Raw genomic sequence first — 24,694 nt, 5'->3', positions numbered from 1 at the left:
ATGAAGTTCTATTGCTTGCCCGGGCCTGATGAAGGTGGATCCACCTCCATAGGTTCAACATCGCTCTCCAGAGGATCTACATCCATTGGCTCTGGCTCGCTGCTGCTCTCGAGAAGTCGAGGCTTCTTTGTTGGAGGAGGATACATCCTCCTCCACAAGTGCTCCCACAGTGTGAGAGAAGGCTCCCTCTGTAGCTCCTGCTCACAGATAGGTGCTTCCATGACAAGAGTTGGTCAGCAACTGGGGTACTAGGGTCCCCATATCTATAGCAGTCAGCAGGGAGGTGGCTTGTAATATCGCATGGCCACAGTGTTGTGACCATAAGAGTGTCTTGTGACAAGCAAAACATGGCTGTGTTGAGCGAAGGCAGGCTATGGCCTGAGGGTTGCCCTACTTGCCCCCAGTGAGGTTCTACAGGCTCCATTTTAGGGCCCTTTCTCTTCTGTGTTTTCACTGTTGATTCCAATAAAGATCTGGAAGTAAATTTGTGGATGATGCTAAAGTGGGAGGAGCGTTGGCTCTCTTGAGGGTAGAAAGACCTTGCAGCAAGATCGGGACAAATTTGAGGGTGAGCACCATCTGTGTGAAGAAGAGCAAGTGCTGGGCTGTGCAGTTGGGATGGGGCAGCCCTGCCTCTGTGTACAGTGTGGGGGGCGAGGGGTTGGAGAACAGCCCTGCAGAAAGGGATCAGGGCGTTCTGGTTCTGGCACAAGTAGTGCCTTCCCTGCCTTTCGCCTCTTGCTATTCAGTTTACCGCGTACATAGCGAACATAGGCGGCCCTACCACCCCGCAGCGCCAGGCGGCGCTCTTCTGTTGCCGTCGCCGCTCTGCCCTCTGCTCTCTCCCCACTTCCGCCAGGCCCCGGAAGCGGCAGATGCACGGCGCGATGGCGTCGGAGGGAATGGCGCCGGCAGAGCTGCAAGCGGAGGGTGGTACTGACGTGGAGCCGGAAAGCGGCTTTGGGCAGCTGCTGGAAGAAGAAGAGGAGGATGGAGGTTACGTGCTGTACAGGTACGGCCGCGGCAGCGGAGCATCCGAGCGGTTGGGCCATGTCTTCCCCGGTACGGGCGTGAGGAGGCGCGGGGGTGGGGGAGGTACGCTGAGGGGGAGGAGGAGGACGAGGAGGAGGAGGAAGGAGTCATCTGTACACAGATCCGTGTGTTTCACAATCAGGGTAGCACTTTAAAAGCATTGAAAGTTTGAAAATATGTACGTGTGTGCTTACAGGGACAGGAAAGAGTGGGCAGACATTGAACCCGTTCCTCAAAATGACGGTCCGAATCCCGTGGTTCAGATCATCTATAGTGAAAAATGTAAGTTTTAAACCCTTTCTTCGGGGAAGATTTTAATTGATTACGTTTATGTCTTCCTTTAGTACTGTTAAAGCGAGTCTTCATGCTTCAGGTAATATATTTACTAGTGTACTTGTCCTGGTAGAGAGAAAATATTTTTTGTGTTACAGTAGCAGCATGTGATGTTTTCACGCATGTTTCTGATGTTGAATATTTACATCAGATGTTAGTAGCTCAGGTTTGATTTTAAATTCATACATGTAAAGGATAATTGCAGATAGCAAAGTTGTCATAGTGAGGCATCTCTAGTTTAAGAGGCATATATGAAACTATCACATCTGAGAAAGCAGTATGACTAAGTATCAAGATACTTTCCTGGTTCTTTTAGGAATTATTGAGATGGTGTATTAAGACATTTATGTGGCTTTTCAGTGTAATAATGTCATTAGCCATGTTAAACAGTACTGGCAGAGCCATTTGTAGCTTTGGTATTATGGAGGTGTATTTCAAGTACACAAAACAGGAAGTGACTTGAGAGGGTTATTAACCTTACCCCTTAATCAGCCAGTTTCTCATAGCCTTGGATAAGATAGTATTATCGTTTTAGTTCGAGATGTCTATGATTACTTCCGGGCCGTCCTACAGAAGGATGAGAGAAGTGAAAGAGCTTTTAAGCTAACAGCAGATGCCATTGAATTAAATGCTGCAAACTATACAGTTTGGTAAGTGATTACCTAGATTTTTTTTATCCAAGATTATTTTTGTTGTCAGGTAATTGCCAGTGCCTTCTGACTCTCAACAGTTTTGTTAGTATAATCAGGGCATGACTAGTTGAGTTTGCACAGGGGAATATGGTAGATTCTTACTGAGCTTCTAAGGTAGCCCGTGCTCACTATATTCCTCGTCTGGTTTTGATCTTGTTGTTTTCATTGAGTTTGTTTTGAGGATGTTATCCAACAAAATCAAAACTAGCTACAAAAAGAACTTTATCTTGTAAGTTATCAAATTCTAAGCTGTGGTATTTCCTTGGCAAAATGGGGAAGCTGTCTTCAGGTGACTTCAAGAAGACTTGTAAAAACACAGTAGTTACTATCTGACTGCTAGATAGTAGCATACTTAGAAATACTGTGTTTTGAAAGATCCGTCCCGTTTCTGAGTAGATAATGAATAAGCAGTGAATTTCTGATATTCAGAGGAAGGCTTTTTAAATCATGAATGCCAGCAAATACTCTTGTTATGGTTTTGTTCCACTAACTCACATAAAAATGGAGAGCTTACGTTATTTTAAGCAGACAACCATGTAGTTTCTGCAGTGTTGAAACTACTGTGGGTAGACAGAGATTGACTTGAGACTTGTCACCGCTGTGGTTTTAGATAACATGTCATAACCAGTCACATACCAGCTGTGCAGTGTTCACTGCCTGAGTGGCCTTTAACAGAACTGGGTATGCTGTTTAGTTCCAGGCATTCTTTTTAATTCTGTAGCTATTAGAACAGCTGCAAAGAAAGGCTCCTTTATGAATCATAGCAATGTCTGCTGCAATGTTTGAATGCTTGACTTTTGTACAGGCATTTCCGGAGGGTCCTCCTGCAGTCTCTGGGAAAGGATCTCTATGAGGAGCTTAAATATATTACAGCAATAATTGAAGATCAACCAAAGAACTACCAAGTCTGGTAAAACTACATTTTCTTTTCAGATTGTAGAGCTTCTGAAGTAGTTCGGGGTGTTTCAGTTGTCTAGGAGAGATTAGGTTCATTGATCCTAAAATTTGTTAAGCTGATTCCTGCATGTACTGCAGTGATGGCAACAGAGAAGTTAGATTGAGTTGTATCACTATCATTGCCAATATGCTCTGTAGCAATTTGTTGTGAATTTGATGGTGATAAAAGATCTCATTTTCATTTCAGTTTTTAAACTGTCAAAATAAATGACGGAACAACAACAACTGATGAAAAGACAAAGAAAAGGATGAATGAAAAGTTCTTTTTATTTTTATATTGGATCTTGGAATTTATCACAAAATGAATGGGAATTGATCAAACAGCAGTTACAAACTCACAGAATGTTTGAGATGACTCCCGGTTCCATCTGCTCCAAGCCCTGTTCAGGCAGGGATACCGAGGGCAGGCTGCCCTGTGTCCCAGCAACTTTGGAATATCTGCAAGGAGGGGGAGAATCCACAACCTCACTGGGCAAGTTTACCAGTAATCAGTCACCTGCATAACCCTGAAATGCTTCCTGGTGTTCCTCTTTGTGCCCACTGCCTCTTGCCCTTGCACTGGTCCCCTCTGAAAAGACCATGTCTCTGCCTCCTTTGCATAGTCCCTTCAGATATTTATAGGCATTGCTGAGATTCCCATCTAGTCTTTTGTTCTGCAGGCTGGAGAGTCCTGTGTCTCAGCCTTTCCTCCTAGAGAAGTGTTCCAGTCCCACGATTGTCTTTGTGTAGAAATGATTTTCTTGTTCTCCTTGTGTTGAGAAGTGGTTTCCAGATTAGATCCTGCATCACCTTTCTAGGCACCAAGCTGAGGCTGAACAATCTGAAGTTCCCCAGGTCCTCCTTCCTCAAGATGGCAATGGCATTTGCTTTCCTCTATTCTTTGGACTCTTCTTCCAGGTGCTGCAGTGAGCAAATGTTATCTAGCATGGCCTTGCAGTCACATCCTGCAACTCCTTGAGCACTTGTAAGTACATCCCATCAGAGCCCACGGTCCAGTTTGCTCAAGTGTTCCCTAACCTGATCTTCTTCCTCGCTGCGGCCCTTCAGACTGGCCTCTGGGACTGAGGGTTCCTGAGGTCTTGCTGGTAAAGACTGAGGCAGAGAAGGCAGATGAAGTCCCTCAGCCTTTTCATTTCTCCATATAACCAGGTCTCGCATTTCTTTCAGCAGAGGGCCTGCATTTTCTTTAGTCTTCTTTCTGGCGCTGATGTACTGCAGAGGCAGTTGTAGTTTCAGTCTTGCTTCCACCCTTCAAATGCAAGGTTTCATTCTTGCATTTGAATTTGGTGTGGAGTTCCTTGCTGATCTATGCAGGCTTCTTGGGCTTTTTGCCCTACTTCTTTGTTGGCTGAGCTTGGAGGAGGTGACCCTTGAATATCCTAGGATCTTCAACTCCACCGTTATGTGATCCCTGCAGCCAAGGCTGCCTTTGAACTTCATGCTCCCAGCAAGCCCGTCTTTGGTGGTAAGAATGAGATACAGCAAAGCTCCTCTCCTCGCTATTCCCATTGTGACTTGGAGGAAGAAGTTATAATTAGTGCTTTCTAGGAACCGCCTCGACTTCTTCACTGCATTGTTGTCCCTCCAAAAAATACTGGGCTGACTGTACTCTCCCAGTGAGATCAAAAGCTTGTGAACGTGAGGTTTCTCCGATCGGTCTGTGCAGGCCTTGTTTGCTTCTTCTTTCTGGTTCAGAGGTCTGTAGCAGACCCCCGTGTCACCTTTGTCTCATAGTCCTGTCCTCACTTTCATTCCAATTCGTGAATTCTGAGCTGGCTCAGAACATCACCTGTCCTCAGGCAGAGCTCCATGCACTTCTGTGGTCATTGGCACAGAGAGCGCTCACTGCTCCTCATCTTCTCAGCCTGTCTTTCCTGCAGAGCCTATATCCTTCCATTACAACATTCCAGTCACAGGAGCCATGGCACCACGTTATTATTAGTAGAGAAATGCATGTGGGACAAGAAAAGGACTATTTATTTATTTAGCTGAGGCCTTTGACATTAGTGTTGAAGTGGGGATGTTACTCAGTTAAACGCAGCTTGACTGAAATAAGGTGATTGACCAATTCATACTTACAGGATGTGTCATAGAAAGTTTGTTACTGTGTAAGTTTGCAGCATGTATTTCTCAGAGACAAGAGACGCTTGTTTACGTGTCTCTTACATAGCACTTCTTTTTGTACAGATACTTTGTAGTAGTAGCAGATGTTAAATGCTGCTTTAATACGCAGCCACACAAGTTCTTGCCTACCCTTCAAACAACTTTCTCTTCTCATCATCAGGCATCACAGACGAGTGTTGGTGGAGTGGCTGCAGGATCCATCCCAAGAGCTTGAGTTCATAGCTGACATTCTTAACCAGGATGCCAAAAATTACCATGCTTGGCAACACAGACAGTGGGTTATTCAGGTATAGTGCACCTAGAACTGATTATGCTTTTACATAACCTATACTCAGGTTGTAGAGTTTAACATCTTAAATGCATCCTGTACGGCACTTGGCATATTGTTTCTTAAAGCTGCGGGGAAAGAGAAAATAGTTGCATTGTACTGAATGAAAGAATTTAGATACAAACTACCTTTTTAAAAAGCAAGCTGAAGGAGACCTGCTGTTTGCTTCCTTTTCTGTGTGTGAATTTAATGATTAACTCATGCCCTTGAGTGTAACTGTATAACATAGCGTGTTCGCAGTACACCCTTCCTTGTTTTCTTTTGAAGTTTGTGTTGATGTTTTTTGTAAATGTCTCTGTATTTAACAGAGCATTTATGTTTAAGAAGAATGTGTTCTAAAAACAAAAAGTTTTGATTGATTTTCTCCCTCCTTCTGTTTCTTTAGGAGTTCAAGTTGTGGGGCAATGAACTGGAATATGTAGATCAGCTTCTAAGGGAAGATGTGAGAAACAACTCTGTCTGGAACCAAAGATATTTTGTAATTTTCAACACCACCGGCTATGATAATCCAGCAGTTCTGGACAGAGAAGTCCAGTTAGTAAAACTGTTCATTCCCATATTAAGCCATCTCAATTATATGCAAGCAGAGAAGTACTGTGACAGACCTCAACCGCTTTGGGCTTTGTAGTTCTATTCAGAATGCATCTAGATGTCTGCAATACCAGTGACTTGTTAAGCAGTACTAAAGCAGCCTGGACAAGACAAGACTCCAAGGAGACCTCGCTGCGGCCTTCTAGTATCTGAGAGGTGTTTCTCAACAGAATGGGGATCAACTTTTTATGTGGTCTGATAGTGATAGGATGAAGGGAAACAGTTCTAAACTCAAAAGGAGAAGATTCAGGTTAGATGTGAGGCAGAAATTTTTCAGAGGCAGTGAGGCCCTGGCACAGGCTGCCCATAGAAGGATGTCCCATTCCCGAAGGAGTTCAAGACCAGGTTGGATTGGACTCTGTGCAGCCTGATTTGCTGGGTGGCAGCCCTGCCCACAGCAAGAGGGTTGGATATTGGTTATCTTAAAGGTCCCTCTTACTCCAAAGCATTCCATGTCACTGTGTAAAATTCTTATCCTCAAGAAGCTGTTCTGATGGAGTTCTCTTCTTACCTTGCTCCTTTTGTGGAGGCAAATTGTTGGGCTTTTTTGTAGCTAGCTAGCTAGAGTGGATCAGCCTGCAGAAAATCGGTGACATTGGCACTGCTTGTGCTGTGCACTGGATCCCAGGCAGGACACTGAACTAGGAAGCTTGGCAGGAGAGGCACTCTTTGGTATTGTACTGATCTGTTGTTTCAGTAGTCTCTGTGATTTAAAGATAACTTGGATATGAACTCCAGGGAGAAAAATTGCCTTTTATGAGGAATTTAATACTGCTAGCAACAGGAAAAAAAAAATCAGAGTTACATGATCGGTACATTTATAAGTGAAAAAGAGGGAGTTCCTAGGCATTTCTATTGCATGTGGTGGTAGGGGAAGCCTCCTTGTATGTTTCTTACATCTCGGGCTTCTAGTCAGGGTTGATGGTTATGAGAACACCTGGTCTGAAGTGAAGAAGCAATGAAAAATGTCCTGAAGTTTTTGGGAGTTATTCTTTAGAGGAGAGACTGAGGCTTTGAATAGGCCTGGTGGTATACTCTTCATAGTTGATCTCATCCACCAAACTTTTGTGGTTGTCTTAGCATACTGATGCAAGTTGAAGTTCATATCCAGTTTGTAGTGTTCTTGTATATTAATGGAGTAATTTCCATAATTGAGGATTGGATGCTTCCAGCTTTTTCTATATATAGTTACAAGTTAAATCTGCTTCCTTCGGTCTGTGTATTAATGAATATAGAATATGGTACAATAAGCTGGTGCTGTATTCAAGATAATCATAGTGGAGATCATCTGAAGAACTAGCCTGTCAATTAAAGACTTCACAGGTGTTGTTCTAGAACAGTGGTTGGGATACTTGATGTGTTGAGATGCTCTCAGTCCTTGTGATGCTGACTGCCGAAGGGTGAGAAAGGCTCTGGTATACCTTTTTGGTAGTGCTGCTTATAGAACTGTTTATCAGTATCTGCTGTCTCTGCCAATTAGCTGAATACTTAGAGATGCTTTGGGAAGGGCAGTAGGTCAAAGCTATGTTGTGAAGATGCAACCTGACTTTGTAACTGTATGGCAGCTGCTTGTTCTTTCTGTGCTTTAGTGGAGTTACCTAACAGCTTCTTCAACAGAACTGCAGCAGAAGGCCGTGAGCTGAGATTTAGGCTGTGCCTTTCTGTGGGATATGCTTAGTGGTGGCCTTATAACAGACGTTCAAGAAATACCACGTCCAGTGATAATAATAATACAGCTCTTCTGGGTTTCTATTACTCCAGTCCTTGTCAGGGTAGTTCAGACTATCTTACAGTTCAGACTTGCTGAGCATTTCTTGTACCACAATGGTTTAGGTAGTACTGTTTCATAGAGTTAACACTCAAAATTGTGAGAGCTATTTCAGCGTTGTGTGAATCTCACCTAATGGATACACTTCTGAATTTAAAACAGTTCTTATAATATCTGCCTACTTGAGATCTGTGGTGATTATATTGCCAGACATTTCTGATCAGGGAACCAGCTGTGGTAACCTACAACAAGATTATGAAATACAGACTAAAGGGATATACCTAGGAGTATCTGAATATATTCAAGGAATTTCTAACAGAGTTGTTAGTGCTTACCTTCATGAGCTGTTATCTTTCTCTCACAGATACACTCTTGAAATGATTACAGCTGTACCACATAATGAGAGTGCTTGGAACTATTTAAAAGGGTGAGTTATCTGTTGGGGGGCAAGCATGCTTTCAATCTAATTTCTGTTCAGTTGAGCATAATTTTACTTGTGTGCTACAACATGAAGCTATGCTATTGCTGCATCATAATTATACTTCTTCCTTACTGCCTTGCTTGTGTTTGCATCTGTACTGGTCATTAAATAAAGGAGTAATAACCAAACCAATTCTCATCAAATTTCCCAGTGTTACATTTTAAGACTGTTTACTTATATTTCAGGATTCTGCAGGATCGTGGTCTTTCTAAATATCCAAATCTGCTGGAGCAATTGTTGAATTTACAGCCTAGCCACAGTTCACCTTATCTGATTGCCTTTCTTGTGGACATATATGAAGATATGCTTGAAAACCAGTGTGAAAACAAGGAAGAAACATTAAATAAGGCATTGGAGGTACTTAGGATTTGGTTTTGCTTTCAGGGATGCCATCTATTGTTCTCGTGTTTTATATTCAGACCAATGGGATTGGATTTTGTAAATTGAACGGGTCACTTGTTAAGCATATCATCTCTATGAGGAAGTGGACATCAAAGCCAAGTAATCATAAATGTCATGTTTAATTACCTATAAATAGTAACTTGTCAGTTACCAAATCACTGTAATTTTTCTTCACCAGGTAATAAAGGAAGATTTCTATTATCACCTTCAGAATAAGTTTGAATAAGCAAAGCTTCCAATACTAAACATATTTTTCTTCATAAGTTAGGGAACCTTGTTCTCAGAGTACTTATATCTTATTGGATACTCAAGCTCCTTTTGTACCTAGTTATTTCTTAAAAAGCTTATGGAATTAGTTTAAAGGCCAACGGACACTGGGAGCACCACTAAGGAGAGTTGGGCATCACTTCCTGCTGAGAATAAGTGACTCCTAGCAGTGTTTTTTATCTCCATGTTCTTTGTTTTTTGGGATATCCTTGCAGTGGTTTGCAGTGCAATCTTTGTAAGAACAGTTTTTTCACTCTATGAGGTGTGCAGTAACTCACTGTGATTAGAAGTGTAGCTACAGTTCTTGCCTCTAGTCTCTGTGTTCCAACATTGTTCTTTCTCAGTGAAAGAGAACAAGAGGACAATAAATCCTTTTGCTGTATTCCAGGATCAGTCTAAATAAGGGTAGTTGTACCTCCCATTTAATAACATTTCACTGAGTTTGGTTTTTGCATATATTTAGGCTTTGGAGTTGCTATTTCTGCATCCTGATTCACTAAGTGACAACATCATTTGTATAGTGAGGGAATTGGCAAGGACATCTGTGGGCTGTGCTCCTACTATATAGATTTTATATGTCATGTCCTTTGAGAAGGGTTATGCTCCATTGCCCATTCAGATGAAAATAAAAATCAAAATGTGAACCAGTATAGGATCACCTCTAACAAGTTGTGTGAGAGGGATACTGACTTACTGTGAGAATCTTTAGAAGACAGTCTGCTGAGTTAATAACTATCAACAAAATATCTCCTGTCAGTTCATTAGGAGATATCTCATGTTCCTCTGCTGCTTTTAATCGGGTTTACAACCTACTATTCCACCAAGAGACAACCAAGTTTGTGAGAGAATTAAAAATTCCTTGAATTATGCTGTAGGCTGGATAGTGTGGAGCAGATACAAGCAGTAGCTGTGAAAAGGAATCTCAGAGGAAGCAGCTGTAGCTAAAATAAGACTGGAGACTTTGGGGCAGTGTCAAGCTGGTTGCCTGCCACTTGGATTTGGCATCCATCTGCAGTCATTGGACACTTGCTACAAATATGTTAAAAACCAAAACCAAACAAAAAAAACTGTGTTGCCAAAAATTATTTATAAGACTGGCTGACCTGGACTGCCATTGCATTGTATAAAGATAATTAGAGATTGCTTCAGTTTTTAGTGTAACCCCACAATGTCTCAATTTTCTTTCTTAGCTGTGTGAAATCCTGGCCAAAGAAAAAGACACTATCCGAAAAGAATACTGGAGATACATTGGGAGGTCACTTAAGAACAAGCATAGCTCCAGCACTGAGCAGAGCACGATGGCGGACAAGCAGCAATAACTGAACTTGGAAGAAATAATGTTAAGCTCTCAGGCTGTGTAGAAAAATACTCAGTAGGGGACATCAACTGTTGTAAAATGCATCATAGCATTCTCCTGGTGAAAGAGGTATTGCTGCAATAAAAGAGGACTGCATAGTGCTGCATAGTTTCTTGAGTTGCCTCTACTACTGGCGATATCTCTAGATGTGGCAAAAAATGAATTAGAGCTTAATAATTTAAATGTACCAACTAGAGGTAACAACAAATACATAAAGCTATACTTGCTATTTATAAAGCACTAAACCAATTTTTCACACCTACTTTTATCTACTTGTTGTTTCTAACAGTCATGTCAGATGCTGCAGTAATGACTGCAATTAATTCTACGCATAGGGGATATAAAGTAACCTACTTCGGATTAGTGTACAAGTAGGTGCTGAAGCTGTTTCTTTACGTGAGAGCAGCTATGCAACACTGGCAGTATGTACTGTTGTATGCAATTAATGCCAGCTGTCATTTTGTAATAAAAACAGTTAAAGCATTTATCTGAAATTCTTAGTGATTTCTTTTTTCATCTTTGAATGTTCATGGTGTGTTCTTCTCAGATGCCAGTTGAGATTAAAAATAGAATGTCTGCTTTATGTACATGGAAATCTATGGGTTTTTGTTGATGTTTTTTTTTTTTCTTTTTTGGGGGTGAGGGGGTTGTTTTCTTTGTTTTGTTTTTTGGCTCTGGTGTATTTTTATCACAATAATTTTCAGTGCACTGAATGTTTTCAAGGTAGGTAGGTTGAATTCCTGTCTGCACAATCAATAAGAATGCTTTGAAGATCCTATAAAATTTGCTTAGTTTTTTCTTGGAATTCTGTTCAGACCACTGAAAATGTGAAGTTTTGTTTTGTTTTCCGCCTTTATGACCTCAGATTTCTCTGATTACAGATCAGTAATAATCATAATTAACTGGTTATGCTAAATATCGTCACGGAGCTGGAAGGGGAAAAAAAACATATATTGGGGACCTATCTGCATTACATTCCTCAATCTTCTTGTTCCTTTTTTGTGTCTTTTCCATGCATTTATTCAGCCAATAAGTGATTTTCCTCACACTTAGGAAAGATGTTACCTGCAATACAGAACTGTGAGGGATGTGAATACCTGTATAAGAAGCCTGCTGTACCTATCCTATTTTCAGTAAATAGCTGTTGTAAACTTTAATCTTAGCAAAGAGTGCTTGTCTAATCTGAAATATTTTCATGCAAACAATTGTAGAGGGAAGAAATAAATAATAATATTTATTCCATAATATGAGCAGTCTTCCTGATTCTAAATGTTAAAAGCTGTTGCTATAATTAAATGTTAGTGAGTGGAGATTATTTCAGAAGTTTGAAATACATTAATCCTATGTATTCTTCAGATTTAAAGCAATTCACAGGGAACAGAAGTAATTATGTGTAATGTAATCAATGTTTATAAACTTACAATGTTTTTGCCACTTTCCCAAAGTAGGCATTTTTGTAGAGTTTAGAATGTTAGATGTTTAGAATGGGCATAAGCTTCAAACTTTTGGAAACTTATCTGCTATACCTATCTACCTATATCTATATATATTTTCTAACCACAGTTGAATTTCTAGCATAGAACAAAGCATATATATTTCTACCCAGGTAATTTGTTCCAAACTGAAACTACAGTAGGTCTGTATTACTACACTGGCAGGAGCATTTTCAAGGTCTTCAGGGCAAAGTAAGGTATTTGCCATTACCAGTCAAGAAAGCTCACGAAGACATAGAATAAACATCATCAATCGCGAGGACACAGAGCGGTGGCTTTGCCTCTGCATATGATGCTACTGCATTCCCTATCTTTTATAACGGTTTGATTGGAGTAAGCCAGATGGTTCTTTGCAAACACAAGCATCCATTTCAGTGAAAATAATTCTTCTGAGCAAGATGAAAAACTGTGCCTGCTGTGATCTCCGTAGTCTGTTACATCTCTTATGTGCCTCTGTGTCAAGCACAGGGGGATACTCTGACCACTCTCTTGGACTTTTATGGCTTCATGACTTTGGGCCTTCTCACACTGGAAAATATGTCCAGAAGTATTCAGTAAGGAGTCAGTATCTGCTGACAAGTTTAATGCCAGTTACACAAGTGTAACAATGCTTGGAAAGAAAATATCTCTTCTCCAAGAGCTGACTTTATCAGAGGAAAAATCAACAGATAGGCACTCCAGAAATGTATCCCAACAGCAAAATGAAACATGAGACCCATCTCCTGAGTCCTGATGGAGACTAGAGTTCAGTTAGAAAAATAATAGAATATAAAGTTATTACATTTAACAAATTTTTGTTTTTCCTTTCAAATCTTTATGTTTACTCTTATACTCTTACTGGATTGCCAGGCTGCTCCAAAACTCTTCTCAAGAGTTGCTTTGGTTCTGTGGTAGCCAGCCACGCTCCATAATGCTGAGCTTTCAAAGCTGTGAAAATGACATGCTGCCCAACCAATTTGCAATTGCAGGTACCAAGCCTTTAGATTTAAGAATGCCCAAGTCAGAATTTTTCTCATTAAAATGGAAGTTTAACAAAATATATGAGTTAAAAAAAGTAGGGCCTTGCAGTGGGAAATGTTAGGTGGCTAATCTGCGGGCTCTGCTACTGACTGCCACGATCAGGGGATGCATGGAACTGCTGTGTTCTAAGGGCTCATCAGTAAAACTTAGTGTCATTGATTGTATATAGTGGTATGACTCTTGTGTAAAATTCTACTCCTGCACAGTAGCAGACTGAATGAAATATTGTACTGGTACCACTGTTGCTTGTAAATCCATATAACTGGAACTTCAGGTGGAATTGTGTGCAAATCAAAACAGGCAGTGACACTGCAGCTGCAGTTTTCCTGCCTCATGCACGTGAATGGAAAGAGAATATCATCACCTTGGGCCACGTCTAAGATGTTCTCACAGATATGGCATGGTGAGTGCAATACGATGAAAAATGTTCCTCAGCTGAGCCCATGTCCTTTTCCAATATTGGTGCCTTCTGCAAATGTTGGTGTTGTGGGATAGGACTTTGTAGCTTGCATCATAAGAGTCTGGTTTAGTTTGTGGTTATTCTGTGGGTCTTGGGGTGGCAGCAACTTTCGCTAGTATATCTTCTGCTCATCATAATGGGTTTGTAAAAGTTGGCAGGAGAATATTTGGCTGAGTTTTGACAATCCTTTTTATGTGGCAGTACAGATTTTCACTTTCAGCCCAAGGGTGCCATGTATCCTACAGTACTTAGTCTTTCTTGTAAGTGATCATCTCTATTAAATATTTTCAAGGCGAAAATATTTTATCTCCCTGTAGGGCTGTACTGGCAGACTTTTGGTACAATACAGCAAAGGGAACAAAAAGTACCAAATAGCATTTGAAGGTGACATCAGTATTACTTTTGTCTTTGTAACAGGTTCTTTTCAGAACCCTGACAGTCTTGGGCTGCTCTGTATAATTTTGTTCATTAATAACATTGCCATTTCAAAGTACTCTGTGTACATTTTGATGAATACACACTGCATAGGAGTCAACTCAAGGCAGCTGAACAGGGAATAAAAGCTATGAAGAAGGGAGTAGAAATCTATCAAGTAGACAACCATCTGTTTGTCTCCACAACAGCTTATCTAATGCTGGAATGTTGAAATAGGGATGGTCTGTTCCTGGCAGAAATTATAGTTTAAAACTGACCTGGCCATATTCTCTATTCATCTCTTCTCTGTTCTCAGTATCCTTTTATCTTAATGCATCAGTTGACTTAAGAATATGCACTCTTCAGATACAAGACAAAACAAGGATCTTATTTTTGGAGCAGAAATGATGCTGTTGGGAGAGGAACAACTCTGCATGTTCTGTGCCTCCTTCTACCTGCTTTGGAAACAAAGGAACAAATAAAACAAAAGCATTGTACTATTGCATGTAAAAGCATACATTTTCTTAGGAGTCTTCACTTGAAGAGCTGAAGTTTTACCAGATGTAGGTACCTCAAGTTATCTGGATTTGTACGTAAGTTATCCTGTGCAAACTCCTTCATGCTAAGGCTCTCTGCAGTCCATCACATGTGTCACCCATCACTGGTGCTCAGGAAGCCATTTAAGTACAAGAATAAGCATACGTAAGATTTTATCTTCAGGAAATTAAAATCTTTGCTCATTTTTCAGGGTATCGCTTTTGATGCACAGCGCAGCAAGTAGATATTCGATCGCTAGATGGCGGTGTGAATTTCACTCTACGTTCATGGATGGTTACTTGCAGGCAGAAGGATTTTAACTAGGGCAGCTCTTCCTCCATGCAACCCAACTAATTTTACACCCGCTAATTCAGCCTGGAAGAGCAGCTGCTTGGTAAGTCAATACACCACAGCACAGAGAGCTCAAGCACAAGTACTCTGGCAAAGTCTAGGTGGTTATCTTCAGTAAAAACCAGTGGTGTTAAGTGGAGACCAATTTTTAGTTAATTGCAATCAAGTAGAGGATCAGCTTGCTGCCTCTGACAGTGGACAGCTGAAACCAGATTTGAACGCTGTTGACCCTGGTGTCCTAAAATAACCAGGTGACCAAACTGTTCTCTTCAATAGCATGGCTTTTGTGGTCAGTTTACACTTTTCGGAGCTATGCCTCCAGCCAGAACCCCATATTCATGCACCATCAAAAGCTGGTAAGTTTTGGGACACTAGAACCAGTCCTGTTATGTTAAAATTATTTAGTCCCTCCCTAAGAGAGAGTTGCATATTGCCAGCTGTTTTTGTGAATAGTAACTGAAGGTCAAGAGGATCTGCTTCTCTTTCTTGCAAGTCCGAGCCTTGGGGCTGTTGAAGAAAGTAAGTGTGATGTTACAGGTCTCTGCAGTGTCAGGAAGCAAGAACAAGGACTTTGGTGAAGAAAAGCACAGGCACCCCTCTTTCTTCTGCTCTGGTTTGTCAAAACTGAATTATGTAAGTTGTTACTGCAGTGAGGGGTTCTGCATAAAATAAGAGGTTAAGCGAAAGGAGAGAAGTTGAGACGGGGTATTAGGGGATAGTTTTCACTCGGAGGGTGCTGAGGTGCCAGAACAGGCCACCCAGAGATGTTGTGGATGCCCCATCCCAGGAGGTGTTCTAGGACAGATTGTATAGGGCCTGGGCAACCTGATCTAGCACTTGATCTAGTGACTGGCAGCCCTGCCTGCAGGTGAGGGGCTGGAATCTGATGATCCTTGAGGTATCTTCAAACCCAAGCCATCCCTTGATTCTATGAAATGATACCATATCAGTTTGCAATGGCTAAGTGGCCTTGCTCTGTCCAGAATTCTTTTGGTTTTGGGTTTCTCTGTGTTGCTTTTTGTCAAGTACTTCGTTGTGACCTTGGTGCATTTCTGTCTGTCATGCAAGTAATCTCTCCAGCAGACTCAAGAACAGCTCAACAAATGCTTAGGCTGCTATCAAGGATCTTTGGAAGGTAAAGAAAAGAAAAAGAGGGATGTGTTTGTACTGACAATATTCATCGTCTTTCCTCCAGCTTCTGCCAAAGCTTGACACAAAACAGAAAGATGGTAGACAGATAACCTTCTCTTTTTAGAGCCAAAATGCTTACATACATCTGTCCCTGCTCTACGGACAGCTATCCTGTGGAGGGAGTTTTGTTCATGGTTTCAGTAGAGAACAGTGAGAACACCCTGTCTTTGTGCAGCAAGAGTTTGTCAGTTGCTCTACTTCGTACACCAACAGATTCTCCACAGTAGATTGAGCAAAAACAATAATCTGTGGTTATCAACCTGCATTCCAGGTGCACAGCCAGTGTGGAGGGCTCTCAAGCATTGTAGCCTTTTGCAGTGCCTTGCCAGCCCTCTGCTACCAGGTGCCAAACACCTTGCTCAATCTTTTTAGAGCTCTGGCCAATGAAGGCTGACCTTTACTGAAAGCTACTATAAGTGGAGAGAATGTTCAGCACTTTAAACAGGCAAATTAAAACTGCCAACATCCATTTTTAAAAACATGTTTTCAAATGTCAGTATTGATAATTCTGTACTTGAAAAATGAAAACTTCTAAACCGAGAATAGAAAACTAGTTGGCTTCTGATATTTGGAAGGCAAATGAATGAGTAAAATTTATTTTAGGTAAGATTTCATTTTTAATTAGGAAGAGACGGCTGGACAAAGCCCAAGAGCTGGGTAAGTTCTGTTTGCCACTAGTGGTCTTCCAGTCACAGCTAAGTGTCTCAGAGCTGAAATTTTCTCACGTGCTTGCAAAAAGAATATGAGGGATGACTGGGTCTGGAGCATCCCGAAATCACTACTCATGCATCACTAATAACAGCTAAAAATATTACAGTGGATTATTTCAATAGAGGAACCTGCTGCAGTGCCAGACAGAGCTGCTTCACACACCCAGCAGTTCTGCACATTAGCAGTAAGAGCAACGCTTTCCCACCAAGTTAGGCTGTATTGACTTTCTCATTTCTTTTTTCTAATTGCTAATATATTTTTTTCTAATTGCTAGTACACAGGCTCTGCATGTGTTTGAACTACTCAAGCAAAAATTTAGAGGGAGACACAAGGAAGAGAAATATGGACTATAATCTATTCCACTGCAGGGTTGCTATTCAGTATCCATGACCAGAACTTGAGCCCTTAACCTTGGGCTTTATACTCCCTGCTCCCAGCTTTCTAATGTCATTGTATAGCAGAGGCTCTTTACAGCAGGAACCATGCCTTCCTATGTATGAAAACACCTGCTCCATCTGTCTTCCTATATTTGAAAACATGCATATATTCAGAGATGCCACTGTTCCAGCAAACATAGTAGTCACTTTGTTATCATCTTGTGCTCCCCATTTGTAAGCTCCTTGCCAGCACAGCACATTGAAGTAGTTTCTATAGTCTATAGCCACTAAATAGTGGCTATAGTCTCCAGTCTTTTGCTAGGCTCTGGTTAGCCTGGGTAGCCCTGGAGGTGATGATATTTTGCTGTGACTTCTAGAAGACCCCTTTGCTTATGGAAAATGGAAAAACCTGGCTGTGATGGCCTCCTGCATCTCCCAGCCTTGTCGGCTTTGTAAGCTGGGGTGCATAGCTTCCTAGCAATTTTTCATCACAGCATCCCCACCTGTCTGATGATCACAGCAGACAAATTGAGTGGTCTGGGTATAAGGCAGCAATTGGCTTCAATTTTACTGGAAAATAAATACACAGATCTGAAAATTAGCTCCTTTTCAAGGAACAGCCTCTCTCCAGTGTCAGATTAGCATCCACCATAAGAATTGTCACAGAGAAGCACTCAAAAAGGTCAGAGATGGTCAATCAGAGATTTGAGCTCCTGGGGAACTTGCCCAGGTGTGGGTGTTATTGTGACGAAAGTGGGGGACAGGAGAGAAGAAAAGAGCAGGGAAAATACGAAAAGGAAAAGGAAAAGGAAAAGGAAAAGGAAAAGGAAAAGGAAAAGGAAAAGGAAAAGGAAAAGGAAGCTGACATAAAAACCTGGCAGAGAGTCAGAAGCAGCATTAATGGCACAGCCCTGAGAAACGTGTATAGAACATATCTGAGAATCAGCTCAAAAACTATGCAATGATGAGTTATATGATATATTGTTTCATTTGCTTCCTGCTTGCAGAAACAGGGCTTTGTAAGCAAGGAGGATACAACCGTGTTACCTCCTCCTTGCTGGAGCAGTGCTTGAGACTGTCCTAATACATTCACATGGAACAGAGTGAAAACAGAAACATTTGTGGTTATCAAGCAGATAAATATTGTTTGTCTCAATGGTAAGCTGCAAAGCAACAGTAATAACAACTGGAAATTATGCATTCTTCTTTCTTCGTCCTGTTCTGTTGGAGAACAAAGCCGTGATGCAGAGAATTTTCAAGGGCTCTTTCTATTTCTCCATACATTGTGACTTTTGGTCCTGTAACAACAGTGCTGGAACCACACCAGTAGAAGGGATTGGTGTACGATTAGAGATAGAGATATTTTGGTAAGAGGATGAAATGAGTTGATGAATTTTCAGTACTTGTCTTGGTTCAAATCCTTCGTGAAAATTTATCCAAAAAAGTAGTAGAGGAAGAGATAGCTGGAGCACTTTTAGCTTTATATCAGCATCTGATTATATCAGATCTGGATCCCAAAGAGATCTTGGAGATCTTGGGAACATACAATATCTGTTACATGTGGGCTGAGGAAAAGGCAGCCATTTGAAGTTCTGTGTGAGTACTGGGAGGCCACTGGTCAGGAAAGGCGGCAGAGATTAAACTGATGCCTGGAGGTACACATGAGAGATGGAAAAGCTTCTGCAACTGCCAGCAAAGTACAGGCTTAGTCATGTAAGCATCTGCACTGTATATCCAACACCCTAAAGGAGAATTTCTACTTAAAGTTTGAGCTGATGATAAGCACACTTAGTGGTACTCACTTTAGTTTATCTCCAAGACAAAATAATCTCCCCAGAAGAAGGATGTTCCTGGTAAAATACCATGTCCTACTCTCTTTCAGTGAGATGCTTGTTCTCCAATTGAGATCAACAATCATCTGATGTTCCTCGTGAGTCCAAGCAAGTTTGTGCTATTGCTCTGTGCTTTTCGAGTTTCTAGCTGGATTGCAAGACATCACCAGTAGGCCTGGACACCTGGAAGGAAGGAGGATCTTTTCATAGACATTTGTGTAGAAATATCATTTCCATCTATAGGATTCCCAGACTCTTCGCATTTTCTGGGAAATTACTATGGCAGAATAATTGTCCTTGATGCAAAATCCAAAACAAAACAGCATGTATGCAAAGCTCTTTCAGGCCTTACCTTATAAATTAGAAAGCAGCAAGACTATTTTCTTCTGATTGCAAAGTCTTTTGACTTTGAGCACAGACAGTAGGTAGCTTGGCAGAACATGGGATGACTGCTCAGCAAGAGGAGGCAGAACAGCAGCACTTAGAAGGAAATAGTAGTGGGACACCTTGATGTGCAGCAGTGTACAAAGCTAACATCTGAATGTGTACGCAATGACAGTCTCTTATGACAACTGGAATGATCAAAACCACTGATTGGCATGAGTCAGACATGATTCTAGTGATGGCACCTCTTGCCTCCACATGTGAAGCAGAATCCCTGAGCAGACCAATGCAGACAACGAGGAGTTAGTGTTGCACACAGTGGTATGCCTAGCCTCACAGAAAACAAGTCCAGCAAAGTGACGCAGAGACCGCTTACACAAACGGTAGTAGCCCGGTAGAAATAGCACTGAAATAAGTGGAACCATCACTTCAGTGGGCTTTAAGTAGCCCACAAGGGGGTGGAAGATTTCAATTAGGATAATGGACTAAGTGTTTTCTACTGTAACAGTTTGTCACTTATTTCTGCCCTGGAATGTCAGTATTCAGTTCTGTACCTGCACTTGTCCTGCTGTTTTCCAGGTCCTGGGTTCCCTTACAGTAGAAAAGCAAGGAGCTGCACATGGCTACACAGCCATCTCTTCCCTGTTTCCTGTTTGCTGTTTGAATGCTGCTGCTTTCAGGTATCAATTTTGTCATATTATGATACCACATTAGGAAAACTCATGACTTTTTGCTTATTCACACTGTGGCTTACACAATGGCCTAATTAATTCTCAGATCTGGGTTTCTAATCCCTTGCCTGCCTCTGACCTTGAATGACCTTGGGTAAGTAAATTTTGATTTCTTTGCTTGCATTTACCCAAAGGAAAACACATATGTTGATACTTTTTCCTCACACCAAAACAGCGAAGTTCACCTATGGAATTTTCTGCTGCATGTGAAAGAATGAGAAACCTGACTATGGCAGGCTCTTCCCTCAGAGACACAAGAACTTCCTATACCTCAACAAACTCTTTCTCATTCTATGGAAAACTATTATTCAAAACAAGGACATCACAAAACAAGATAACGTTAAGACTACAACCTTGTACAGGACTTTCTGACTGTCTGCTAGGCCATGTCCTACATACAGCTGGAGCTGCTGTGTGCCTGCCCATGGGAGCCTGGGTGTCTTGTACTCTTGTGTGCTGCATTTGTTGAAGAGAGAAATAACCAGCACAATCTCTGCTAAAAGATACAGGAGAGTGCATTTTAATATACTATTGCATGTGCTATTCCAAGAGCATCAAGGTTTTAACCATCCTGACTCATTTAGAATAGACACAGGCACTAAGGCAGAAAGCAGTGAATAATTACTGCAACATACAAGTTATATACTGCTACATATGTGCAATGAATAATTCTGCTTTTCTCTAGCAGGCTACAGGAATGTTTCAGAAAGACTGTGTGAAAAGGAGCTCCCTATCACACACTTGACCACATGCACTCAAGGGTCATCCATGTGATTAAAGCCCAACTTCTAGTAACTGGAGTGTGGACATACGAGGTGGTCAGCCCTCTTCAAACTGAGACTAAACCAAAGCCTTCAGGTGCCCTGCAATGCCCGCTTTGCAGTCTGTGTTTTACAGACATATGGAGGGGAGATCCTTCTGCTGAAGGCCAGCTTACTGGTAAAAGCATAAAACCAAGCATAAACCAAGCAGCAGTGTGGTGCTCAGAGTGGGGCATAAGCTGACAAGCTGTTGCCAGCCACTAGAGCTAGCATCTTGCAGGGCAGTGTGCTCCAGGGCTCTTCTAGGAACTGAAGGGCAGCACTGACCAAGAGCAGCTGATGGTCTGTATTTTGCATCGGAGCGAGATGATTGCCAATTGCATTTAAAATTGCTGGTGCTAAAATAAAGTAGTAGAAACAGGAATCATTGTGCCATTGTTGCTCTGGAAAGCTGACAAGATGGGCACAGTTTCACCCCCCACTCAGGCTTGGAGATGCCCCTTTCAGTTTTCTAGTGAGATTCATGACATTTGCAGATTTCTCTTCGGCTGTGTCTCACTTGCAGACTTTGCCATGTCACTGACTCTCCACTTGTTTTCTCTCTCTTCAGGCAAAAGAGTACTCAGCTTCTTCATGCAGAGGTATTGTTTGTTTCTAATGAGAGTGCTGCATTGTTTTAGGCAGAGTGGATGCTCTCAGTAGGCATGGCAGTTATCACATTGCAGATAGGTAAAGCAAAGTTAGAAACAGACAGAGTATCAGAGAGAATTATGAAATCATAGCATAGTTTGGATTGGAAGGGACCTTAAAACTCCTACAGTTCCAACCCCTTACCACCAGATCACAATGCATCCAACCTGGCCTTGAGTACCTCCAGGGATGGGGCACCCACAGCCTCTCTGGACAGCCTGCTCCGTGCATACGTACGTGAAGAAGAAAAGCAAAGGTACCACATGACTAGCATAGATTGGTACAAAACATGAGGCTGGCACTTTTTCCTTTCAGCACTTACTGGCCATTTCACCCTGTCTGATAGTTCGCCTTTTCTGGCCTTTGGGCCTGTGGGGGCCTCAGAACAGGCCGAATGTTCACTGATGTGAACATACAGGGGTTGCAGAACCAGGGCAGACATAAGTGGGCTGTGGTACAATGTGGTGTGCAGCAGGGAAACTGGAGGTGAACTGTGAATTTCTTCATAGGCAGGTGAATGTGCAGGACAGCAGGAGGAGGGAGTGGGATGCAAAACCTTGAGCAGGGAGCAGGAGGACAATGAGTGAGTCACCAGTTGGGCTTGCACCTCGAGTACTCTGTTCAGTTTCAGGCCCCTCAGTACAAGACATTGAGGATCTGGAACAAGTCCAGAGAAGGGCAACAAAACTCATGAGGGGTCTGGAGCACAAATCTTACGAGGCGCGGCTGAGGGAGCTGGGATTGCTCAGTCTGGAGAAGAGGAGGCTCAGGAGAGACGTCACTGCACTCTACAACTTCCTGAAGGGAGGCTGTGATGAAGAGGGGTTTGGCCTCTTCTCCCAGGCAACAAACAGGACCCAAGAAAATGGCCGCAAGTTGTACCAAAGGAGGTTTAAATTAGACATAAGGAAGAACTTTGTCTCTCATAGAGTGGTTAGGTACTGGAATGGCTGCCCAGGGAGGTGGTAGAGTGGCTGTCCCTGGCAGTGTTCAAGAGGCGTCTGGATAGGTGCTAAAAGATATGGTTTAGTAGCTCGTGGTAGTAATGGTGATGGGAGGATGATTGAACTAGATGATCTTGTAGGTCCTTTCCAATCTTGTGATTCTATGAGGACAACAAAGATGTGAAGGATCTGTAATGGCTGAGGGACCTGGGACTGTTCTGTCTGAAACGCCTGAAAAGAGGTTGTGGTGAGGTGGGGCTCAGCCTTTTCTCCCAGGTGACAGTGATGGGATGAGAGGCAATGACCTCAAGTTGTACTAGAGGAGGTTCAGGTTGGATATGAGGAAATACTTCTTTTCACAAAGAGCAGTGAGGCAGTGACACAGGCTGTCCAGGGACATGGGGGAGTCACCGTCCCTGGAGGTGTTCAAGAGCTGTGTGGATGTGGTTGGTGGGCATGGTGGAGGTGTGATGATGGTTGGGTGTTGTGATTTTAGAGGTCTTTTGCAACCTTAACAATTCTGTGAAAATGGAGGTGTTGGACAGAGTCCAGAGCAGAGTAGGACCTGAAAATGCAGAGGAAAAGAGAAGCAGGTACAAAGAGACAAAGACTGTGCTGTTCAGGAAGAAATCTGTATAAAAAAGAGGAAAATCGTGATGAGAAAGGCAGCATGGCAGCAGGTTGCTTGGTACACACCACGTTCCTCTCAACCAGGAAATAGCATGGCCAAGTCATGTGTGTTCTACTCATCCCAGGACTATATGAAAGGACTGACATCAAACGTGACAATACAAAAAGTTCTGTGTGCATGGAAAAATGGAGCGGGACTTCGGCAACACTCAGCAAATACGGCCTGCCTCTCCTTGGCCCAGCCCGTGCACACTTTTGGCAGACACGCTTGTCCTGCCTGATCGTGGCAGAAGATCAAAAAAAGGACCCGAACCAAAGAACGGGGTTCAGGGGCGGAAAGGGAACGACCTTGCGACTCCCAGCCAACAGCGAGCTCCCCAAACTGCTTCAACGATAACAATAAGCGATAGGAAAACCTGCTCGGAGCATGCGCGCTGGTCCTGGCTTTTATTATTATTATCATTATTACTACTTTTCCCTTTAGAAAGGCCTCGGCCGATCCGCACTCGCGCTCCGCCCTGCTCTGGCCATTCTTCCCGGGGCCGCCCCAGCCGGCGCGCCCGGCAGCTCAAGCAGCAGGACCGCCGCCCCGCGCTTCGGCGGCGCTGGGCGGTGCCGGAGGGCCCGGCAGAGCATTTCCTCTTCCTCCTGGAGCAGGAGGAAGGGGCCGGCAGCGCTCCAGCGCGGCCGCCGCCGTCGCTGCGGCAGCGGGCGGGGCGGAGGGGAGCGGGCAGGGGGCGGCGCCTGGAGCCGGCGGGGCCCGGAGTCACCGTGTCACGGCGCCCGGGAAGCCGCCGCTGCCGGATCCGCCCCCCGCGAAGCGAAGGAGGGAGGGAGGAGGAGCGGGAGGAGGGGAGGGAGGCCGGCTCCTCGCCGTCTCTTGTATATTTGCCCCCTTTTGGCCCTCCCCCCGGACCCGCTCCCCTCGCACCGGAGCTCCGTGCGCGCGGCGGCGGCTGTGGTGGCGGCAGTGGTGGCGGCGGGGGGCCAGGCCGCAGCGGCGCCCAAGCAGCCCGCGGGAGCCCCGGAACGGGCCTGGGCCGCCGCCTCCGGACTAGGATGTCCCGACATGAAGGTGAGCGGCGTGGGCCGGCAGGCCGCGGGGCGCGCGGGGCCCGGCCCGGCGCCGGGGCCCGGCGCGGCGCCCTCTCGGGCCGATCATCATGGCGCCGTCGCCGCCGGGAGGGGGCCCGCGGAGCCGGCAGCGGCGGAAGGAGGCCCCGGCGGCGGAGGGCGGCGGCCGGGCCGCGCTCTGCAGTGTCATGGGAGGGAGGCGGCCGTGACGGGCCGTCTACCCGCGCGGCCTGCGGCGGGGCCCTCCGGCCGCGGGAGCGGGGCCCGTCTGGGGTGGGGGGGAGGCCGTTCCTCCGCGTCCGAGGGCGGGCGGCCGCGAGGGCCCCTCTGCCCCCGGCGGGGCCCGGCCGCGATGGGCGGGCCTGCGGGGGGCGCGGGGCGGCCTGCCGACGTGTCCGCCGCCAGGGGTAGTGGCGTGTGTTGTGGGAGTGCGGGAGGTCATCGCGTGCCGCGCGCTGCCCGTGTGCCGCCGTGTACGGTTGCGGGCGGGGCGGTGCGAGAGTTGCTGGGAGTCAGTCGCAAAGAGCGGGGCGAGGGAGGGCTGAGCGCTGGGAGGGGGGCTGTGCAAAACGGAGCGTGGTGTCGGAGAAAGTCGCTTGGCTGCTGCTGTTATTTTTGCAGCCTTCCTGTCCGCAGGTAAGGTACTAGGGTAGTACGAAGACGCTCTTTATGCTGCACTTAGTCACCTGAAAGCGTAACTTTCTGCCATATTAGGAACTTATTTCGACCCCCGTCTCCATTTTCTCTGCTACCTCATTTCTC

The 24,694-nt window shown here is 44.0% G+C and overlaps 2 protein-coding genes across 3 annotated transcripts in view; both read left to right on the top strand.

The window, feature by feature from the left end:
* LOC128089695 (protein farnesyltransferase/geranylgeranyltransferase type-1 subunit alpha-like) lies at positions 1–10,919 on the top strand. The gene is made up of 10 exons (XM_052701351.1): positions 1–171; positions 750–1,012; positions 1,229–1,314; positions 1,901–2,015; positions 2,863–2,967; positions 5,299–5,425; positions 5,852–6,000; positions 8,190–8,252; positions 8,492–8,663; positions 10,166–10,919. The coding sequence occupies exons 1-10, from the start codon at positions 1–3 to the stop codon at positions 10,292–10,294; spliced, it is 1,380 nt and encodes a 459-aa protein (XP_052557311.1). The 3' UTR covers positions 10,295–10,919.
* Positions 10,920–23,552: 12,633 nt separating this feature from the next.
* KCMF1 (potassium channel modulatory factor 1) overlaps positions 23,553–24,694 on the top strand; it is a 52,546-nt gene continuing 51,404 nt past the window's right edge. For both annotated transcript variants that reach the window (XM_052700406.1, XM_052700405.1), the window contains exon 1: positions 23,553–23,933. In XM_052700406.1, the coding sequence (XP_052556366.1) occupies positions 23,918–23,933 (16 nt within the window). In that variant the 5' untranslated portion in view covers positions 23,553–23,917. The remainder of the gene's footprint in view (positions 23,934–24,694) is intronic.

This window comes from Tympanuchus pallidicinctus, unplaced genomic scaffold, assembly GCF_026119805.1.
Source record: "Tympanuchus pallidicinctus isolate F22 unplaced genomic scaffold, pur_lepc_1.0 scaffold4, whole genome shotgun sequence".
In the NCBI taxonomy this organism is placed as follows: Eukaryota; Metazoa; Chordata; class Aves; order Galliformes; family Phasianidae; genus Tympanuchus; species Tympanuchus pallidicinctus.
This window is presented reverse-complemented; position numbering and strand designations above follow the sequence as displayed.